Source organism: Cervus elaphus, chromosome 6, assembly GCF_910594005.1.
Source record: "Cervus elaphus chromosome 6, mCerEla1.1, whole genome shotgun sequence".
Lineage (NCBI taxonomy): Eukaryota > Metazoa > Chordata > Mammalia > Artiodactyla > Cervidae > Cervus > Cervus elaphus.
The window spans coordinates 5,727,724-5,747,092 of record NC_057820.1 but is presented as its reverse complement, the minus strand read 5'-3'; the positions used below and the strand labels follow the sequence as shown (position 1 = coordinate 5,747,092).

Here is a 19,369-nt window from a genome sequence, read left to right as displayed (position 1 = left end):
TGTCTGGACGCAGACACAGAGACTATGAACTCAGCAATGGGACACTGGCAACTTGAGACCATCAGAAGGGAAACAGTGCCAAAGCATTTGATGAGAGAGACATTGCCAGCCTTTGAAAAATTCTTTCTGGGAGTCATACAGAGAGAAGATGCTCAACCCTGACAAAGTCTAGGTTCAATGCTTTTTGTTAATTAAATCCAATCATCCATTGATCACACACACACAAACACACACACACACACAGAGTGGTTTAAGACATATACATTGTGCGGCTATTCACAACTGCCAAGGCTTGGGTACAACCGAAAGGTCTATCAGTAGATGAGTGGATACGTAAGATGTGGTACATATATATGTGGAATATTGCTCAGCCATAGAAAAGAATGAAATAACGTCATTCGCAGCAACATGGATGGATCTAGAGATTATCATACTAAGTGAAGTATGTTAGAGGAAGAAAGACAAATACTTCTTAGAGTAGAAGTGATAGCACATACATGTGGAATCTAAAATAAGACACAAATGAATTTATTTAAAAAACAGACTGACAGCTATAGAGAACAGACTCGGGATTGCCAAGGCGGAGGCAACGGGAGAGATGAACTGGGAGTTTCGGATTAGCAGATGCAAACTACCATACACGGAATGGATAAACGACAAATTCCAACTGTATAGCACAGGGAACTATATCAATATCCTGTGATAACTATAATGGGAAAGAATACGAAAGAGAATGTCTATAGATGTATAACTGAATCACTTTGCTTTACAGTAGAAATTAACACAACATTGTAAATTAACTATACTTGAATAAGATACATTTTAAAAAGACATATGTATTGTGCTGTATTACCTCATTTTAATTCCTTACTTCAGTTCAGTTCAGTTCAGTCGCTCAGTCGTGTCTGACTCTTTGTGACCCCATGAATCGCAGCACGCCAGGCCTCCCTGTCCATCACCAACTCCCGGAGTTTACTCAAACTCATGTCCATCGAGTCGGTGATGCCATCCACCATCTCATCCTCTGTCGTCCCCTTCTCCTCCTGCCCCCCGATCCCTCCCAGCATCCTTGGTTCAAGATATGCTTAAATCTCTAAAACACTTTTCAAACTCAGCGGGAAATATCCTCAGCCCATTGGTCTTACCCTGAGGTAGTTGAGGGTGAAATTTGTCAGCCCCATCCTGGTGATGTTTTTGGACAGTTGATCCAAGACCTGAGGATCTTGTGCCTAAATAGGAAAAAAAAATCAAATATTTTATCCCCGCAAGATGGCATCAAGGAAGTCCTGATTGTGCTACTGCTGCTAAGACATGCACCTTGTCAGTTTTTCTCAGAGAGTAGGTTGCTGGAGGTAATTTATTTTACATTTTGAAGATACTTGCGTATAACGCTCAAGGTCACCTTTGGGTCAGTGGTGCAAGACTCACTGCCAGGGAGAATTGAACTTAGTCCGATGGGAGAAAGGACTTTACTTCCTCCATGAGAGGCCCCGTGTCTTCCAGAGGAGGGTTATTAAGCCCGGTCAGGACACCTCCAGGTCCCTGGCACCCCCTCAACCCTGAGGGGAGGTGGGGTCTGGGTTTGGCAAAACCATGCTTTAGGGCTTCCCAGGTGGCGCTAGCGGTAAAGAACCTGCCTGCCAATGCTAATGCAGAAGATGTAAAAGACTTGGGTCTGATCCCTGGATGGGGAGGAAATGGCAACCCACTCCAGTATTCTTGCCTGGGAAATACCATGGACAGAAGAGCCTGGCCAGGCTACAATCCACGGGGTTGTGAAGAGTCAGACAGAACTGAAATGACTTAGCACACACATACACATGTTTTAGGACTGGCCTTTCTTGTATGTTATAATAGTTTTTTTAAAAAGATCTTCAAATTTTTTATTCTAATCTCTATTAATTATCTACTGATGTTATTTATGGGGGGCACATTTTTATTTATTTTTATTTTGTTTTTGACCACATCATGAGGCATGGGGGATCTTTGTTCCCAGACCAGGGATCGAACCTGAGACTCCTGCAATGGAAACGTGGATTCTTAACCACTGGACCACCAAGGAAATCTTGTGACAGTGTTTGTAGCAGCTTGGAGTTGAGTCCTATATTTGAAAATTTTGCAACTGCTATGAAATATATTAATACGTATATATTAAAAATGTCTAACTCTCCTCCCTGTTAAGCTGAGGCTAAAAATAGATGTCCTCAACAACTTTCATCCTGAAGGATTGTAAAGGTATGCATTCTATTTTCATAAATATCAGCCACATTAAAAATACCAAGATGTCATGTTTCACGGGCCACCCCCAATGTTCTGTTTGGTGAGAAAAGAAGACAAATTCTTTCTGGATTCCATTGTAAGGTGAGTCTCTTAGTCATTGCTCTTTCTTTCTGTTTATTTTTCCTTCTTTCTTGATAGATATAAACTATTGCTAAAGAGAGGAAGTTTTAAGTAAACATCTCCTTGCCTCCAGGTCTGCATTCATGAGACCATCTAGGTTATACCAACATCTTAATTTATTCTTTTTCTGTACTTAATTTCCCTCAGAGTAATGCAACCAATTGGCTTTGTGTATATAAATTAAAAAAAAAAAAAACAAAACTAATGTAGGTGAAAATAGCTTGCCATTTTTCATGTCAATTTCTGAAAAGAGGGTCCGCGGTAGACATGCGTGCATGCAAGCTAAGTCACTTCAGTTGTGTCTGACTCTTTGTGACTCTGTGGACTGTAGCCCACCAGGCTCCTCTGTCCTTGAGATTCTCTAGGCAAGAATACTGGAGTGGCTTGTTGTTCAGTACTGGAGTAGGTTACAATTACAGCTGTTAATTGTATTCTCTTTTCACCACACAGGGTCTTAAAAATCGGGCTCAAATCTGATTTTGCTCCAAAGCATTTTCCCAGAAACTGCTGCATCGTGCATTCTGGAAGAAAGATTTATTAAGTTAATGCCTGGTTACGCCTTCTTATGGGACTGACCTGATGAGTTTCTGTCAAGTCTTACCACCAAAACATCTCTCTAGATTGGCATCGAATACACCCTTGCACCTTCTTGATGTCCAACCAATTTGATATGATTTACAGCCAAATGCAACCAAGAGGAACCCAGGTCTTCCTCGGGTTTCCAATGCCGGGGTTAGGAAGTGTGTAGACACAAATCTGAGGTATGTGAACCCCACATCTTGTCAGATGGTTCCAATAAAAACTGGAAACTGTTTTTCCTATTCCTTGTTTTATTTCTCTCCTCATTTATATGTAACAGGTTTATTAGCCCAGGCAGAGTGGCACTTGATAACAAATGCATGGAATTTAAGAAAAGTACACACTGTTTATTGAGGTAACCTTCATTTGGAGTTTAAAATAATAAAGTAGGAAAGAAAATAGTCTTACAACGCACCAAACTCAGAAACAAAGGAGGGCAAAAGGGGCCTGTTGGTGAAAATGGTTGAGGGGAAAACTCAAAATTTAGAGTTAATTACCTAAAGTGTGAAGTTTCTGGGAGCTGTTTCACAGTGAGAAAACATGGCTTCTCTTTTCTGGGTAAGGTGAGGGGATGAAAGGGAAGAAAGTGAAATAGAAATTAAGGTACTTACATGCATGGCTAGAATGCTTCTTGGGACTAACTCTCTGTATTGTCTAATGGTAAAGTGCCACGTTTTTATTCTCATGAGGTCGTCAAAGGTGAACTCCAAAATCAGTCTGCCTTCTGTACACACCTGGAAGGATAAACAGGGGGCTCAGTGGTTATGCACTTGGGGATCACGACGTTTCTGTAATTCACACGTCAGCCACTCAACACAGTCTCCCTGACTCCTCTTGGGAGGTGCTTGATCCTGGCAAAAATGTGGCACAGATGATGTATCCAAGGAGACAGGTATCAGCTCTGAAATTAATGGGGTCAAAGGTCAGCACAGCAGCTCACCAGGCATGAGCTACTGGTAACTCAACTAGTTTTGGCTGAAACTCCAGGAGCCCCTATTTCTTCATTTGTAAATATGCAGACAAAGCCCATCTTATAAGCGATGCCATGTCAAACACTCCTGGTATACAGAGTGTCCCCCATAACATCAGCATGCTTTCACCTTCTTTCTCCTCCACTTTCATCATACTTCTAGAAAAAGAGTTTGAGCTTTGTTCTAATCTCGGTTATCCTACTCTGGGAGAAAGTACCTAATAAACGTATTCCTGTGTAAGTGTGAGTTACTTCAAGGTCACCCAGGCAGGAGGAGAAGGGGACGACAGAGGATGAGATGGTTGGATGGCATCACCGACTTGATGGACATGAGTTTGAGCAAGCTCCGGGTGTTGGTGATGGACAGGGAGGCCTGGCGTGCTGCAGTCCATGGGGTTGCAAAGAGTCGGACACGACTGAGTGACTAAACTGAGCTGAACTGAAGCAGAGGAAGTTTTCGTTTCCAAAGAGAAATGTCAGAGGGTGGTGCTTAATCCAAGGCTGTGGGTTATCAGTTATGGATGTTTGGAAAGAAAGGCATTTTAGGGTGAATTCCTTGAATCACATTCTATTAGCCATGACGAATTCTGCTTGTACAAAGGGCCAGGCTTTGGGAAGCCAAATTAATCTAAGATAAATGTATATTATTAATGAAATATAGTGAGTCTTATAGAGTGATCAGTGACAGGGTGGCATTTTTATCTGCTTTTGAAAGTCAGATGATTTTTGGCATGCAGTTCATTTTTCTTTTTTTGACAGCTTACGGGATCTTAGTTCCCTGACCAGGGATTGAACCTGGGCTCGTGGCCATGAAATGGCCAAGTCCTAACCACTGGACTGTCAGGAGATTCCCTAGTTCCTATTTTATTCACATTTCTTCTCACTGTTGTGCTCTGTGCTTAGTTGTTCAGTCATGTCTGACTCTTGTGCAGCCCATTGGACTGTAGCCTGCCAGGCTTCTCTGTCCATGGGAGTTTTCAGGCAAGAATACTGGAGTGGGTTGCCATTTCCTTCTGCAGGGGATCTTTCCGACCCAGGGACTGAACCCGCATCTCGTGGGTCTCCTGCATTGCAGGCAGATTTTTTACTACCCACGAAGCCATTGGGGAAGCCTTTTTTCACTGTTAATGACTTTGAAATGAAAGAAAATGTGGGGGAGTCTTATGCCACTCATTCTATCTCAGCTCTAAGATGGGAAGCAGTGACAGTATATTGGTCCAGTTTAAATAATTGCAGCTCATTATTCAGCCCACGTTTGCCTAGAGAAACAGTACAAAATAGGAGGCTTTGCACCAGAAAGTCCTAGATTCAAATCTTGACTCTCTTTTCCACTTATTTTGCAACTTTTGTAAAATCAGACGGATTCCATAAGTTTCAATTTCCTCATCTGCAGGATAAGGATAAGAATACTCTTAGACAGGGATGTTGGGAAAGTATATTATGTGAAATTTAGTATATAGATTGCCTAGTATTGTTGTTGTTGGTTAGTCGCTATGTCATGTCCAACTCTTTGTGACCCCATGGACTGTAGCCCGCCAGGCTCCTCTGTCCACGGGATTCTCCAGGCAAGAATCCTGGAGTAGGTTGCCATTTCCTTCTCCAGGTGATCTTGACCCAGGGATTGAACCCATGTCTCCCGCATTGGCAGGTGGATTCTTCACGGCTGAGACACCATGGAAACCCGCCTGGTATTGTACTTGGCAGTAAATGATAGTTTAAAGATGAAAGACATGCAAGCAAAGAACACAGAGCCTTAGACCAGGGATTGTTGTAATGTCCTATCTGAGACTCAGGGGGTTATGAGCTGTTATCAGGGGCTCTTCTGGGAAGACCTAAGCCTCCACCTAACACTGAGATTCCCACTCACTTTCTTGATTCAACCAGAATAGCTTCAGTTTTATCTGTTTTAAGTAGTGGACCTCTGATCAAGCCTTTCTGGAGAAAGATTTCTTAGACTAAAAAAAGTACAAAACTTTGGAAATCATTGCATTTACACTTAAAGAAAAAATAACAGTCAACTGAATAGGGAATATAGTCATTTTAGAAATAGTCTAAACAATAGTCCATGAAGATAATTAGCAATATAAATCATTCTTTTAGGCTTCCCAAGGTGGCGGTAGTGGTAAAGGAGACATAAGAGACAGGGGTTCAACCCCTGAGTCAGGAAGATCCCCTGGATCAGGGCACAGCAACCCACTCCAGTGTTCTTGCCTGGAGAATCCCATGGACAGAGGAGCCTGGCGGGCTACAGTCCGTGAGGTCACAAAGAGTTGGACACGACTGAAGTAACATAGCACACTACATCAACCTTTTATGAAATCTTGAGAATCACTTCAAATGTCTTTTCTAATGAGTCAGCTCTTTGCATCAGGTGGCCAAAGTATTGGAGTTTCAGCTTCAGCATCAGTCCTTCCAATGAATATTCAGGACTGATTTCCTTTAGGATGGACTGGTTGGATCTCCTTGCAGTCCAAGGGACTCATTTGAAAAGACCCTGATGCTGGGAGGATTGAGGGCAGGAGGAGAAGGGGACGACAGAGGATGAGATGGTTGGATGGCATCAACGACTCAGTGGACATGAGTTTGGGTAAACCCCAGGAGTTGGTGATGGACAGGGAGGCCTGGCGCGCTGCAGTCTATGGGGTCTCAAAGAGTCTGACACGGCTGAGCTACTGAACTGAACTGAATAATCACTTCCTTCTTTGGGAATTTTATACCAAAACCCATCACTTATTGAATTCCAACTATGTCCTAGGCACTGGGTGAGGTGCTTTCTAGTCTCTCTAATTTAAAGAACTATTTTTTTTTTTTAAGAACTATTTTCTTTAAACAAGCAAAACACTAAGTGCCTGAGAATTATTAACCTGTTGATAGAGCACCACTTAAGGAAGATGCTTAAAAAAAAGAAAGATGCTAGTAACAGCTGCCATTTTCATTTCATCAAAGGTCTCAGAAGCACTGTCAGATAATTATTGATAATCTGGGTGAAGGCCTCTGACTCAGATCCGATTAGCACAAGCTGTGGGTAATTCCAAGCATTTGGGCTCCTTGCCCCCAAACTCCTCGGATAAGTGGTCTTCAGAGCCTCACCTCTGGCATCTTCACCATGAGAGTTGAACGCAGTGAAATGGGGGAGGACTTCAGCGTCTCCACACCACTCCTCCACAGCCTTGCCCATCAGCATCAGAATTTATTTACCAAGGTTTTCCAAAGAGTTGCATGGAGATTAAGCCACGCAATTCTTCCCTGAGTGTTAACAGACAGAAGCCACCTGCAGGGGAGGCTTTCTCAGAAGGGAGGTGACTATCGCCAGACAAGGGCAGAGAAATGTCTTGGCAAGGCAGGACAGGGATATTTGGATGCCATAATCCTTTTCTTTTAAAGAAAGGGGGTTATTGGCTGTTTAAGCAAATATTAGCCTAGTTAAATGTCATGCTTTTTTTATTATCTAATCTATTTGTTTTGTATTTATGAGACACAAACCCAAGGCAGAGAGAGGTTCTGGTTTACTTCTACAGGAAGAGGATTTAATAAAGGGAAGGCCTGGATGGAGTTCTTGTGGTGAATTACTCAGTTGGAGAATCTCTAAGGCCACATTCAACTGTATTCTTTGTTTACTGTGATGTAGCAAACCTGCTGAGGACTCTTCTTGCCATCAAACTGCTAAGGGTCTAGGAAAAGAAACATCGCAACAACCTTGGACACTCCTTTCTCAGCTAAAACCAAGTACTCAGGTTTATCCCGGACAAAGAATGTGCAAGAGAGGAATCCTGAGAATTGAATCTAAGTGTTTTCTTTAAGGGAAACTAGATGACTGAAGTGGCGTGAAAGTCACTCAGTCGTGTCCAACTCTTTGTGACCCCATGGACTGTAGCCTGCCAGGCTCCTCTGTCCATGGGATTCTCCAAGCAAGAATACTGGAGTGGGTTGCCATTTCCTTCTTCCAGGGGATCTTCCCGACCCAGGGACTGAACCCAGGTTTCTGGCATTGCAGGCTGATTCTTTAGCATCTAAGGAGTCAGCCCTGGTGACTTCCTTGAATGAAAGGATGGGAGACAATTTGGTCAATGCTGACCTTCCCCAAGCAATTCTTCCCATAGTCTCCTCCCAAGCCCTGCGCACCCTCTCCACCCCTTGCCCCTCTCATGGAGGTCAAAGGAAACTGAAGGTTTTGTGATTTATTTTATTTTACATGCAACAATCAGAAAATGAAGTAGAGGTGCTTAAAAAAATATACATATATATATTCCTTGTTTGGAGTAATAAAAAAATGAGCATAGCTTACAAAGAGGAATTAATGTTTCCTCTTTTCAGAAAACTCTGCACATTCCTCATAATCAATACAATTAATGTAGCTTTTATCTAAAGTTGGCCTTTTTTTAAAAAAAAATCTGCCTTTCACTTGGAATCCAAATTCAAAAGGGTCCCCAATTAAGAAAACATTTTCTGTTGTGCTGAATTCATGTTACTGTGAGCTCTGACATTTTGTTTCTGTGGTAACCAAAATCAGCTGATTAGTTGGCATGGCAACAGAAAAGATGTAATCCCAGCAGACACACTCTAATCAATGCCCCCAGCACAGATGGTCTCCGGAGGATCAACAAGAAAGAGGCTGGCAGGCATTCAGTGCATCACGTGTTGGCTTGAGACTAGGCCAGGAATAAGAGAACTAAAAAAGAACATTTCTCAAACTAACCCGTAGCTTTTTAACCCTTTTCTTTCTTTGCCTAATTGTAAGGCAATGCTGACCATGTCATTGTATAACAAAATGATTCTCATGCAGCTTTTATGAAATATAATATGCTTGTTAGATGGGAGTGGAGTGTTCATTTAATTTTCTTGGTCTTTATGCTGAGAACAGTATGCATGGACTAAGATTTTTAGATTAACAGTTGCATCAGGATCAGTGTATCTTACTTAGAAATGCTGCTCATGTAAATCCATAGTGATGTAGTCGTTCAGTTGTGTCCAACACTTCGTGATCCCATGGACACCTTTGCCCCTCAGGCTGCACTGTCCATGGAATTTCCCAGGCAAGAATACTGGAGTGGGTTGCTGTTTACTTCTCCAGGGGATCTTCCTGACTCAGGGATTGAACCCAGGTCTCCTGCATTGCAGGAAGATTCTTTACCTACTTAGCCACCAAGGAAGCCCATATGTAAATACATATATATACATTTACTAGAGTGATATACTCATTGATGTTATAGTAATTCCATTAGAGTCAGGATGAGAGCGTAAGGGGCTTTCCAGGCAGTGCTAATGATAAAGAACTTGCCTGCCAATGCAGGTAGCTTTAAGAGGCAAAGGTTCAATCCCTGGGTTGGAAAGATCCCCTGGAGTAGGGCATGGCAACCCACTCTAGTATTCTTGCCTGGAAAAATCCCTTGGACAGAAGAGCCTGGTGGGCTGCAGTCCATAGCGTCGCAAAGAGTCGAATATGACTGAAGCAACTTAGCACACATGCGTGAGAGATAAATGTATAAATCTTGGAGGATGACATTAAATACATACATACACATTTATTCGAGCAATGTGATCATTGATATTATAATAATTTGGTTAGGATAAGAGTATAACATGGGGTGCCCTGGTGGCTCAGATGGTAAAGAATCCGCCTGCAAGGCAGGCGATGGGGATTCAACCCCTGGGTCAGGAAGAATCCCTGGAGTAGGAAATGACAACCCACTCCAGTATTGCTGCCTGGAAAAATCCCACGGACACAGGAGCCTGGCGAGCTACATTCCATGGGGTAGCAGAGTCAGACACGACTGAGCGACTGAGCTTACACACAAGAGTATAACATAATAATAATGATGAACTGACTGTCAGAGACATCAGTGAGGACTCATACTGGAAAAAAAATGAGTTACTCATGTCTGACTCTTTGCGACCCCATGGACTGTAGCCTGCCAGGCTCCTCTGTTGATGGAATTGTGCAGGCCAGAATACTGGAGTGGGTATCCATTCCCTTCTTCAGGGGATCCTCCTAACCCAGGGATTGAACCCAGGTCTCCTGCATTGCAGGTAGATTCTTTGCCATCTGAGCCACCAGGGGAGGCCAAGAATACTGGAGAGGGTAGCCTATCCTTTCTCCAGCGGATCTTCCCAACCCAGGAATTGAACTGGGGTTTCCTGCATTGCAGGCAGGTTCTTTACCAGCTGAGCTACCAGCGAGGCCCACACTGGTTGGTATTTCCATGGTACTTCTCCACAGTAGTAAATAATTTCACAGTAAATAATTGAGATAAGAAAAGACCATAGTCTATGTTTATAGAAATGATATGGTATCCAATAATGGCTGTAATTATGGTTCCAGTTTGTGATCCCCAAAATAATGCAACATGTACCCCAGAGAGGGTCCTTTCTGTATCGGCTAGAATTCACATCCTCAAATACAATTCAGAGGTCTTTAATTCTGAAAACCTTAGGGATTGCTCTTCTGATTATTAAGCTTTGTTTCCAATTTGATCCAAAGTTGAATACAGAAAAGAAAGCCTTCAGAATATATGTGTAAAAACTCTCATTACAGCATCTATAGTGTTCCTAGGGTCAGGAAATTGCAAAACATGTTTTGTGGTCCTGAGGAACATTAAATATTACTGTTGATTAGGGCTGAGGCTGATTTTTGATTCAGCAGTTGACCACATTTTCATAAAAGCAACTCAGAAATGCAGAGTTAAATGCTATTTGGAGAATTAGAGTTTATTGATAGTCTAAATTAGAACAATGTGATAATGCCTACACATAATGTGCTAAGTGATACCATGTACTAATAGCAGGCTCCCCTTTAAAAAAAAAATAAAGTATCAGCTACCAAACTATTTTTCTTTGTGATCCTGAAAGGTCATTAGCCTTCTGATTTCTACTAAATCACCATATTATTTTATTACACAAAGATGAGTTATTTTTAATTAATATAAGAACAAAAGAAAAATTGGAAAGATTCTTTGTGTAGTATAATAATCACCCAAGGAGCAAAAAAAAAAAAAAAAAAAAAGAGAGAGAGAGAAAATGAAACGCTTTGGAATTTTCTAAAAATAAATGTGCATAATTAGCATCTGGACGAAGGCCACACAGCTAAGCTACATTTCCCAGAAAGTGATATTTTTCATCACAGTATAGAAATATTCATTACCGGAGCTGGCAAAAGTATTGCCACAGAGTAGAGTCAGATGGGTGATCTAAATAATTAAAGCTTGAAATCCAGAGAGCTGAGTTCAGGAGAATGTCCCCGTGTGGGAGGGGCTGCCATATGAGTGGGAGTACTCCAGCCGGGAGGAGGAGCAACAGAGAGCCTTGGTTTCTTAATTTGAATGAAAAAAACACAAAACACCTTATCAAGTCATAAGAAGAATGGGATTCTTTTTGATTTAAAACCAATCTGGCATGTACAGCACGATATCTTCAGAGCAACTGACTATGTTCATTTCTGAGACAGTTTCGGTCTGAGAAAGAAATGGAGGAAATATATGAAAGGCTCATTGCAATATGCATTTTTATTTTCAGTGGCTACAAGCTTTGGAAGTAGTTCCTTCATTACAGCCAAGTTTAATTATCACAGATTTCTTTTTTCTCTGAAAGCATAAGACACTGATGTGTTTTTCTTGAATGACCTAAAAGTAACACTAATGTTAGTGTGTTCAGTGGCTCAGCTGTGTCCGACTCTTTGTGGCCCACTGGGCTGTAGCCCACCAGGCTCCTCTGGCCACGGGATCTTCCAGGCAAGAATACTGGAATGGTGTGCCATTTCCTTCTCCAGGGGATCTTCCTGACCCAGGGATCGAACCTGTGTCTCCTATGTCTCCTGCACTGGCAGGCAGATTCTTTACCACTAGTGCCACGTGGGACGCCCAAAAGTAACACCGTGTGTGTGTGTGTGTGTGTGTGTGTGTGTGTGTGTCTTAGTTGCTCAGTTGTGTCCGACTCTTTGCCACCCCACGGACTGTAGCCCGCCAGGCTCCTCTGTCCATGGAATTCTCCAGGCAAGAATACTGGAGTGAGTTGCCATTTCCTCTTCCAGGGAAAGTAACACTAAGCCTACACAAAGGATACTGAAGCGAGAGAAGAAGGCTCTCCTTGCAGTGTTCAGGCTTTGTAATGCTAGAAACGGCTCCTGTGTCCACAAGGTGATGTAAATGTTTTGTGTCTTCAAAAATAAGTGAGTGATGGACAGGGTAAACCATCACCCAGGTGACCATTCCTTTCCACACAGCAAAACTCTCTTCAAGACCAGCACGCTCCATCACATGCGGTGGGAATCTTCCTTATCCCAGACTGACAGCTTTTCTCTCTGCTCAGTGGTTAAAAAGGGAAAATGGGAAAAACCCGCCTCCTGTTCCACATTTAAAATGTCTATGGATGATCATCGAGATACCATAAACTTAATGGCATTGGATGATTCGTTTTTGCATTTATATAAGCATTTCCTTTGCCTGTGGTTTTTAACACCCCTGTGGGCACCGGAAAGGTGAAATTACACCAAGATCAAAGAATACTTTAAATAATAAATGTTTTATATCTACTCTTTCAGCAAAATAGTGTGTAAGTAGCAGACACATCTTCAGTTTTATAATTTAGGCTTCTGCAATTAACCCTGGTAATTCAACTTCTCTTAACTATAAAGAGAAGGTTGTCATGTGTTTTCAGCTAAAAGAGAGAACTGGTCTTGTTGATGTTACAAATCAGTTTCACACTGAGTCTTAGTCAAAATGCAATGAACTAGTGTTCATTAAAATAAACTTCCATTTGCCAGATTCTTTGTCTAAATATTTATTCTTAGTAATTTTTCTGCTTGGGAGATGATATGAAGTGATTGTCTATAGTGTTCCATTTATATTTTTATACTTTTGTGTTCCTTAAAGATTATGACTAGCTGAATTGTGGTTGCTTCATTTTCCCCCTGCTTCTTAATATTTGAATTTAGCTTTAAAAACTTTAATTTCAATAACAAAGCACAAACACTGAATGCACAATAATAGAAGAATGTTCTTTTAGTTGTAGGATATCCCTGAGTATCAAAACCGAAATTCTATGTAATGTATATCATCATGGGCTATAGTGAATAAAACATAGTATTTTTCGAGTGTTATATATTTGAAACACACTAATATTCCTTAACACATTACTGACCAGAGACATATTAACACCACAGGCGTTAGTGTCTACAAAAATCCCCCAGTCAATAATGTGTTAAAGGGCTTCGTCACAAGAAAGAAATTCTAAACGTGTAGCGATGGATGTGGGGCTTCCCCGGTGGCTCAGACAGTAAAGAATCCGCCTGCAATGCGGGAGACCTGGGTTCGATCCCCGGGTCAGGAAGATCCCCTGGAGGAGGGCATACAACCCACTCCATTATTTTTGCCTGGTAAACCCCACGGACAGAGGATCTCGAGGGGCTAGAGTCCATGGGGTCGCAAAGAGTTGGATAAGACTGAGTGACTAAGCACAGTGATGGATGTTAACTACATTTATTGTAATCACCTCACAATATACACATGTATCAAATCAACATGTTGTAAACGTAACACTAATACCCTTAGAGAAGAAGAAGAAGAAAAAAAAAAGTATAAGTGGTATAAGTGTTAGCCGCTAGTGGTGTCCGACACTCTGTGAATCCATGGACTGAAGCCCGCCAGACCCCTCAGTCCCTGGAGTTCTCCAGGCAAGAACAATGGAGTGGGTTGCCATTCCCTTCTCCAGGGGATCTTCCCAACCCAGGGAACAAACTTGTGTCTCCCGCCTAACAGGTTGAGTGTTTACCAGAGAAGCCTGTTAAATGTCAAACATATCTGAATTAAAAAAAAAAGAAAAAAACACTAAAATTGTAATTTAGTAGCCTAAATTTGATAGGCAGCCAAAATGTTCTTCTCTTTCTTGAAGGTTTATCCCATTTGACTTTCCTGGGGTCTGTATCAAATGCACAGGGTCCCCCCAAAGAGTCTTGCCAGGTTACAAACCAAAAAGATGACCTCACAGGGCTGCTCGGATTTGGCATGTGAGAGGTCAGCTTAAAGTTCCAGAAGGAAACCCTCATTAGTATCCTGCCGTTCACCCAGAGAAGAGCAAGCCTTGTCACCGAGCGCGCCCCGTACCTTGGTAAACATGGGCTTCCCGTGCTGGGTGACCATCGCACACTGGTCGCAGTCCACCGTGATGGATGAGTTGTGGTAGGATTCCTTCGAGTGTTTGAGGATGTAGTACAGGTCGGTCACCCCTCCTTCAAACACAGTGCTAAAATAACGAGGGATGAGGGTCCTGCCAATAGCTGGAAGAGAGACACAGAGAAACAAACCATTAACGATAATGTCCGGATGGTCCCATACACCCCACACCACGGCCAGACCTCCAACGGGATACAGATCATACCAAGAGGCAAATTTTCCCTCCTTACCAACTGCCACATCCTTTATGGCTTACAGTTAATAAAACAAAATCTCTAAGTATTCAGGAAAAATTTATGCGGTCATCTTTCCAGATTTGGTGTCCATCAATAATGTCAGAGTTAGTACTTTAAACATAAAGGGGGAAATGCTGATGACGTTTGACCTCATAGATATTCTCTAAGTTAACATATTTTCAAAAAATAAACATATCGAATCCACTTGGATTTTTCAATGGATTGTTTGCACACCAGTTACTCAATCATGTTTTATTATTTGTAGTAGTAGTCATAGTAATATAAGTTTTGATAATGTAATGCTTTGTGGGGTATGAATTATTTTGGGGCTTTACTCACTCATTGGGTCTTTAGCACAAAGTCAAGAGACTAGGGAACTATAATCAACAAAATGATTATTACAAAAGAAAAAGTTATCAGGAATGTTTGAAAGTCACATGACTTATGAGTAGATAACTGGGGTCTCTAATGTCAAATCTGCAAACGCCCATAGGAGTTTGGGATGGACATGTACACACTATTACATTTAAAATGAATACCCAGCAAGGACCTACTGTATGGCACAGGAACTCCGCTCAATGTTATATGGCAGCCTGGATGGGAGGGGAGTTTGGGGGTGAATGGATATTATGTGTATGTATGGTTGAGTCCCTTTGCAGTTTACCTGAAACTATACAATATTGTTAATCAGATACACTCCAATATAAAGTAAGAACTTAAAAAACGTCTGCATACATTGAAACACTTTCCAACACCATGTCTCAAACTGCTTTAATGAATGGATATCTTTAACAGGTGATCCCTATCTCTATACAAAGAAATCCATACCTACGTGAATGCTGACTGCGCTATCTGCTTCTGGAGTTGGAAGAAAATCTCTTTCTAGAATCAAAGGGCCATCTTAAGAAAACCTGACACCTTCCACTTAGTCTAAATTGGTCTCTTTCATTCTGCGTGTCCTGTCCTGTCCCATTTTAGTTTGAGCAGTTCGTAAGTAGCTGGGTCTCTCTGATATATGATGCTTAGAAACAGCTAACAAGCCCTTGCTTTAGCAGAGATTTTAAATCCTCTTACACTGAAAATCCCAACTCATAATATCAGGAATTTTGCCTATGTGCAGATTTTGAGGCAAAGTACTAAAACACTCTCAAGTGATTCAAGGTTTTAATAAATCTCTTACATTCACCATATAAGGCTTCCTGAAAGACAAAAATAATATTTAAGATAAATACATTACCAAAGAGTGCTTTAGTAGGAAAGATCATGCAATCATCACTTGAATGTTTAAAAATGTTTAATTTCATTTTCAAAGAATCAGTAGTAATCCATTTCGTATGAATCTATATCTCTTTTGTACACGGATTTGGAAAAAATACTATAAAAAGAATATCCTGCCAAATGTTTTCTGAAGTGATCGCTAAAGAATCCCAATGTGAATGACTAGTCTCTGAATAATTTATATAGTTGTTATTGCTTCATATTTACTGCAGTGAAATCAATCAACAAGTGTGTGCTGAATATTCCAGGATCTTTGGCAATTTCATCCTAAATAATCCTTATACATACACTTCCTAAATACTGCCTAATCCCCAATAGTGCATGTTTATTTGCTAAATATAAAATTCAAATAAGAGTCATTTGAGTCCATCATATCCTTAAACATATGCATAGCTGATATGTCATAAAGAAAACTTTGCTAATACGAAAACCCTTATTGTACTTTGCTAAGCAGCTAAAATTAATTAAATGCATTTCAAATATTCCAACTTAAAACTAATTACCATAAATCAGCTCTAGCAATTTGATATTTTGGGATCTGTACCGTGGAAAGTAAACACACACCATAAAAATATAGATGTAGGGTGAAAATATTTCACTACAATATCCAAGGAATTGTCACATTAAAAAGGTTATGCAAATAAACATCGTTGGATTAGCCACATTATCATTTATTCATGAATCATGCACAATTTAATTTCTCTGTAGTAATGTTTGCTACATGTAAGCATTATTTTCATTCATAGTTTAAGGAAATTCAAATGGGAAAAAAGTTCAAAATTCCTTAACTTTCAATTGAAATTTTTCAATCTTTTTTTGTGATAAAAGTTACATAAAATAAAGCATACTATTTTAAAAGTATGTTCACTTTGCTGGGCAACTCTCACCATCACCCATCTCCTGAAGTTTTCACCTTCCTAAACTGAAACTCTGTCCCCTTTAAACGCTAGCTCCCTCTCCCCGCCTCTTGACCCCCTGTTCCCTGGCATCTAACAATATATTTTCTGACTCTATGAGTTTGACTACTCTAGGTGATGTGTATAAGTGGAATTATAGAGTATTTGTCTGCATCTGGTATATCCTCTCTAACTCTAGATAATGCGCAAACTCTATAGCCAATAGACGTAGAGGGTGTCAGCTTTGCTTCACTGAATCCTTTCCATCACTGAAGGGAATGACTGTTGAGGACACCTGAGGGTTGTTTTCAGTCCTGTTTCCTCTGTGGGACTACCTCCACCATTTTCCCACTGTCTTACTTGGACCATCACACACAAAGCTCTGTTATCCTCCGTGGTAGACTAGCGACTCTGATGACCCCAATGAATCACAGCAGGGGGATTCACAACCTTACATATGTAGTCTCCTCTTTTCAGATCGGGCCTGGATCCTGTGATCTGCTCTCATAAATAGAAGGTGTCTTACTTCACTCTGTATAAGCTCTAGGTTCATCTACTTCACTAGAACTGAGCAAAATGTGTTCCTTTTTATGGCCGAGTAATATTCCACTGGGGCTTCCTAGGTGGCTAGTGGTAAAGAACCTGGCTGCCAGTGCAAGAACACATAAGAGATTCAGGTTCGATCCCTGGGTCTGGACAATCTCCTGGAGGAGAGCACGGCAATGCACCCCAGTATTCTTGCCTGGAGAACCCCCATGGACAGAGGGGCCTGGTGACTTCAGTCCACAGGCTTGCAAACAGTGGGACATGACTGAAGCGACTTAGCATGCACGCATGCAATATTCCAGTGTATGTGTATCACAACTTCTTCATCCATTCATCTGTTGACGGACGTCCAGGTTGCTTCCATGTCCTAGCAATTGTGAGTACTGCTGCAACGAACACTGGGGTACATGTGTCTTTTTCAATATGGTTTTTTCAGGATGTATGCCCGGTATTGGGAATGCTGGGTCACATGGTGGTTTTATTCCTCGTTTTTCAGGCAATCTCTGTACCATTCTCCACAGTGGCTGTATCAATTTGCAGTCCCACCAACAGTGCAAGAGAGTTCCCTTTTCTTCACCCCCTCTCCAGCATCTGGTTTCTGAAGATTACGCAGAGTGAAGTAAGTCCAGAAGACAAAGACAAACACCCTATATTAATGCACATATATGGAGTCTAGAAAGATGGTACTGATGAACCTATCTGCGGGGCAGAAATGGAGATGCAGACACAGAGAACACACTTGTGGACACAGTGGGGGGAGGAGAGGGTGGCACTGAAATATGTACAGTTCCGTATGTAAAACAGTCCGTGGGCATTTGCTGCATGATGCAGGGAGCTCAAACCCTGAATTCTGTGACAACCTGGGGGGTGGGAAATTAAAAGATGCTTGCTCCTTGGAAGAAAAGCTATGACCAACCTAGATAGCATATTGAAAAGCAGAGATATCACTTTGCCAATAAAGGTATGTCTAGTCAAAGTTTGTTTTTCAAGTAGTCATGTATGGACGTGAGAGTTGGACCATAAAGAAGGCTGAGGGATGAAGAATTGATGCTTTTGAACTGTGGTGCTGGAGAAGACACTCGAGAGTCCCTTGGACTGCAAGGAGATCCAACCAGTCTATCCTAAAGGAAATCAGTCCTGAATATTCATTGGAAGGACTGATGCTGAAGCTGAAGCTCCAATACTTTGGTCACATGATGCAAAGAGCTGACTCATGAGAAAAGGCCCTGATGCTGGGAAAGATTGAAGGAAGGAGGAGAAGGGGACGACAGAGGACGAGATTGCTGGATGGAATCACTGTCTCAACAGACATGAGTTTGAGCAAGCTCTGGGAGATGGTGAAGGACAGGGAAGCCGGTGTGCTGCGGTTCATGGGGTCACAAAGAGTCGGATACGACTGAACGACTGAACAACAGAGGGGTGGGATGGAGTGAGAGGTTCAAGGGAGAGGAGACATACCTATACCTATGGCTGACTCATGTTGACATATGGTAGAAACCACCATGATATTGTACAGCGATTATCCTCCAATTGAAAATAAATAATTTAAAAACATCCCCAGTTAAGCATCCAGCCAACAGCCCGCAGTAGTTTGCATGATGAAGGATGTTCAGGACACTTGAGCCCCCAAAGAGCTGCCTTGAGCATTTCTCACATGGATCAGACGCAAGCTGCCTTCCAGAGACTTTGCCCAAATTTGCAGAATCATAAGTCAATAAAACAAACGTCTTGGGGCATTCCTAAGTACAGCAATGAAAATCACAGTACACTTTCAATCTCTTAGGCTACAAAGATGAGCAAATTAGAATTCTTCCCTGGAAAAGGATAGTTTTGCCACTAAAAGCATGTGAATTGTAGAAACGCTGAATTCTGTACAGAGGAAGCAGATCAGAGAGACTGACCCTCTTGGACTGATGTGGACCTCATCCCAGCCGGGACAGAAGCCAACTCCATCTCTCGGAGGTCCCACTTATGTGAAATATGCACCCCCACATTTTTGCTCGAGTTTGTGTTAGATTTCTGTGGTTAGTAAACAGAGATATTTTGATTAATGCTGTCTTGTTTCAGCAGGGAATAAAGGAGTGGACACACAAAATAAAGAGGAAGTGATGAGAAAAAGTTGTCAGAGACGACATCTGTATTTTAATTGTTGCTGCTACAAACGTGGCCTTCCCTGGTGGCTCAGTGGTAAACAATCCACCTGCCAATGATGGAGACGCAGGTTCGACCTTTGGGTTGGGAAGATCCCCTGGAGAAGGAGATGAGAAGCCAATCTAATTTTCTTGCCTGAGAAATCCCATG

The 19,369-nt window shown here is 41.7% G+C and overlaps 1 protein-coding gene across 9 annotated transcripts in view; it reads right to left on the bottom strand.

Annotated features, from left to right (window-relative positions):
- The window catches only part of LDB2 (LIM domain binding 2), a 437,269-nt gene that overhangs the window by 66,827 nt on the left and 351,073 nt on the right, over positions 1–19,369 (bottom strand). For all 9 annotated transcript variants that reach the window (XM_043906128.1, XM_043906127.1, XM_043906129.1 and 6 more), the window contains exons 3-5: positions 14,044–14,216; positions 3,591–3,713; positions 1,146–1,229 (exon numbers count right to left, since the gene is read on the bottom strand). In XM_043906128.1, the coding sequence (XP_043762063.1) occupies positions 1,146–1,229; positions 3,591–3,713; positions 14,044–14,216 (380 nt within the window). The remainder of the gene's footprint in view (positions 1–1,145; positions 1,230–3,590; positions 3,714–14,043; positions 14,217–19,369) is intronic.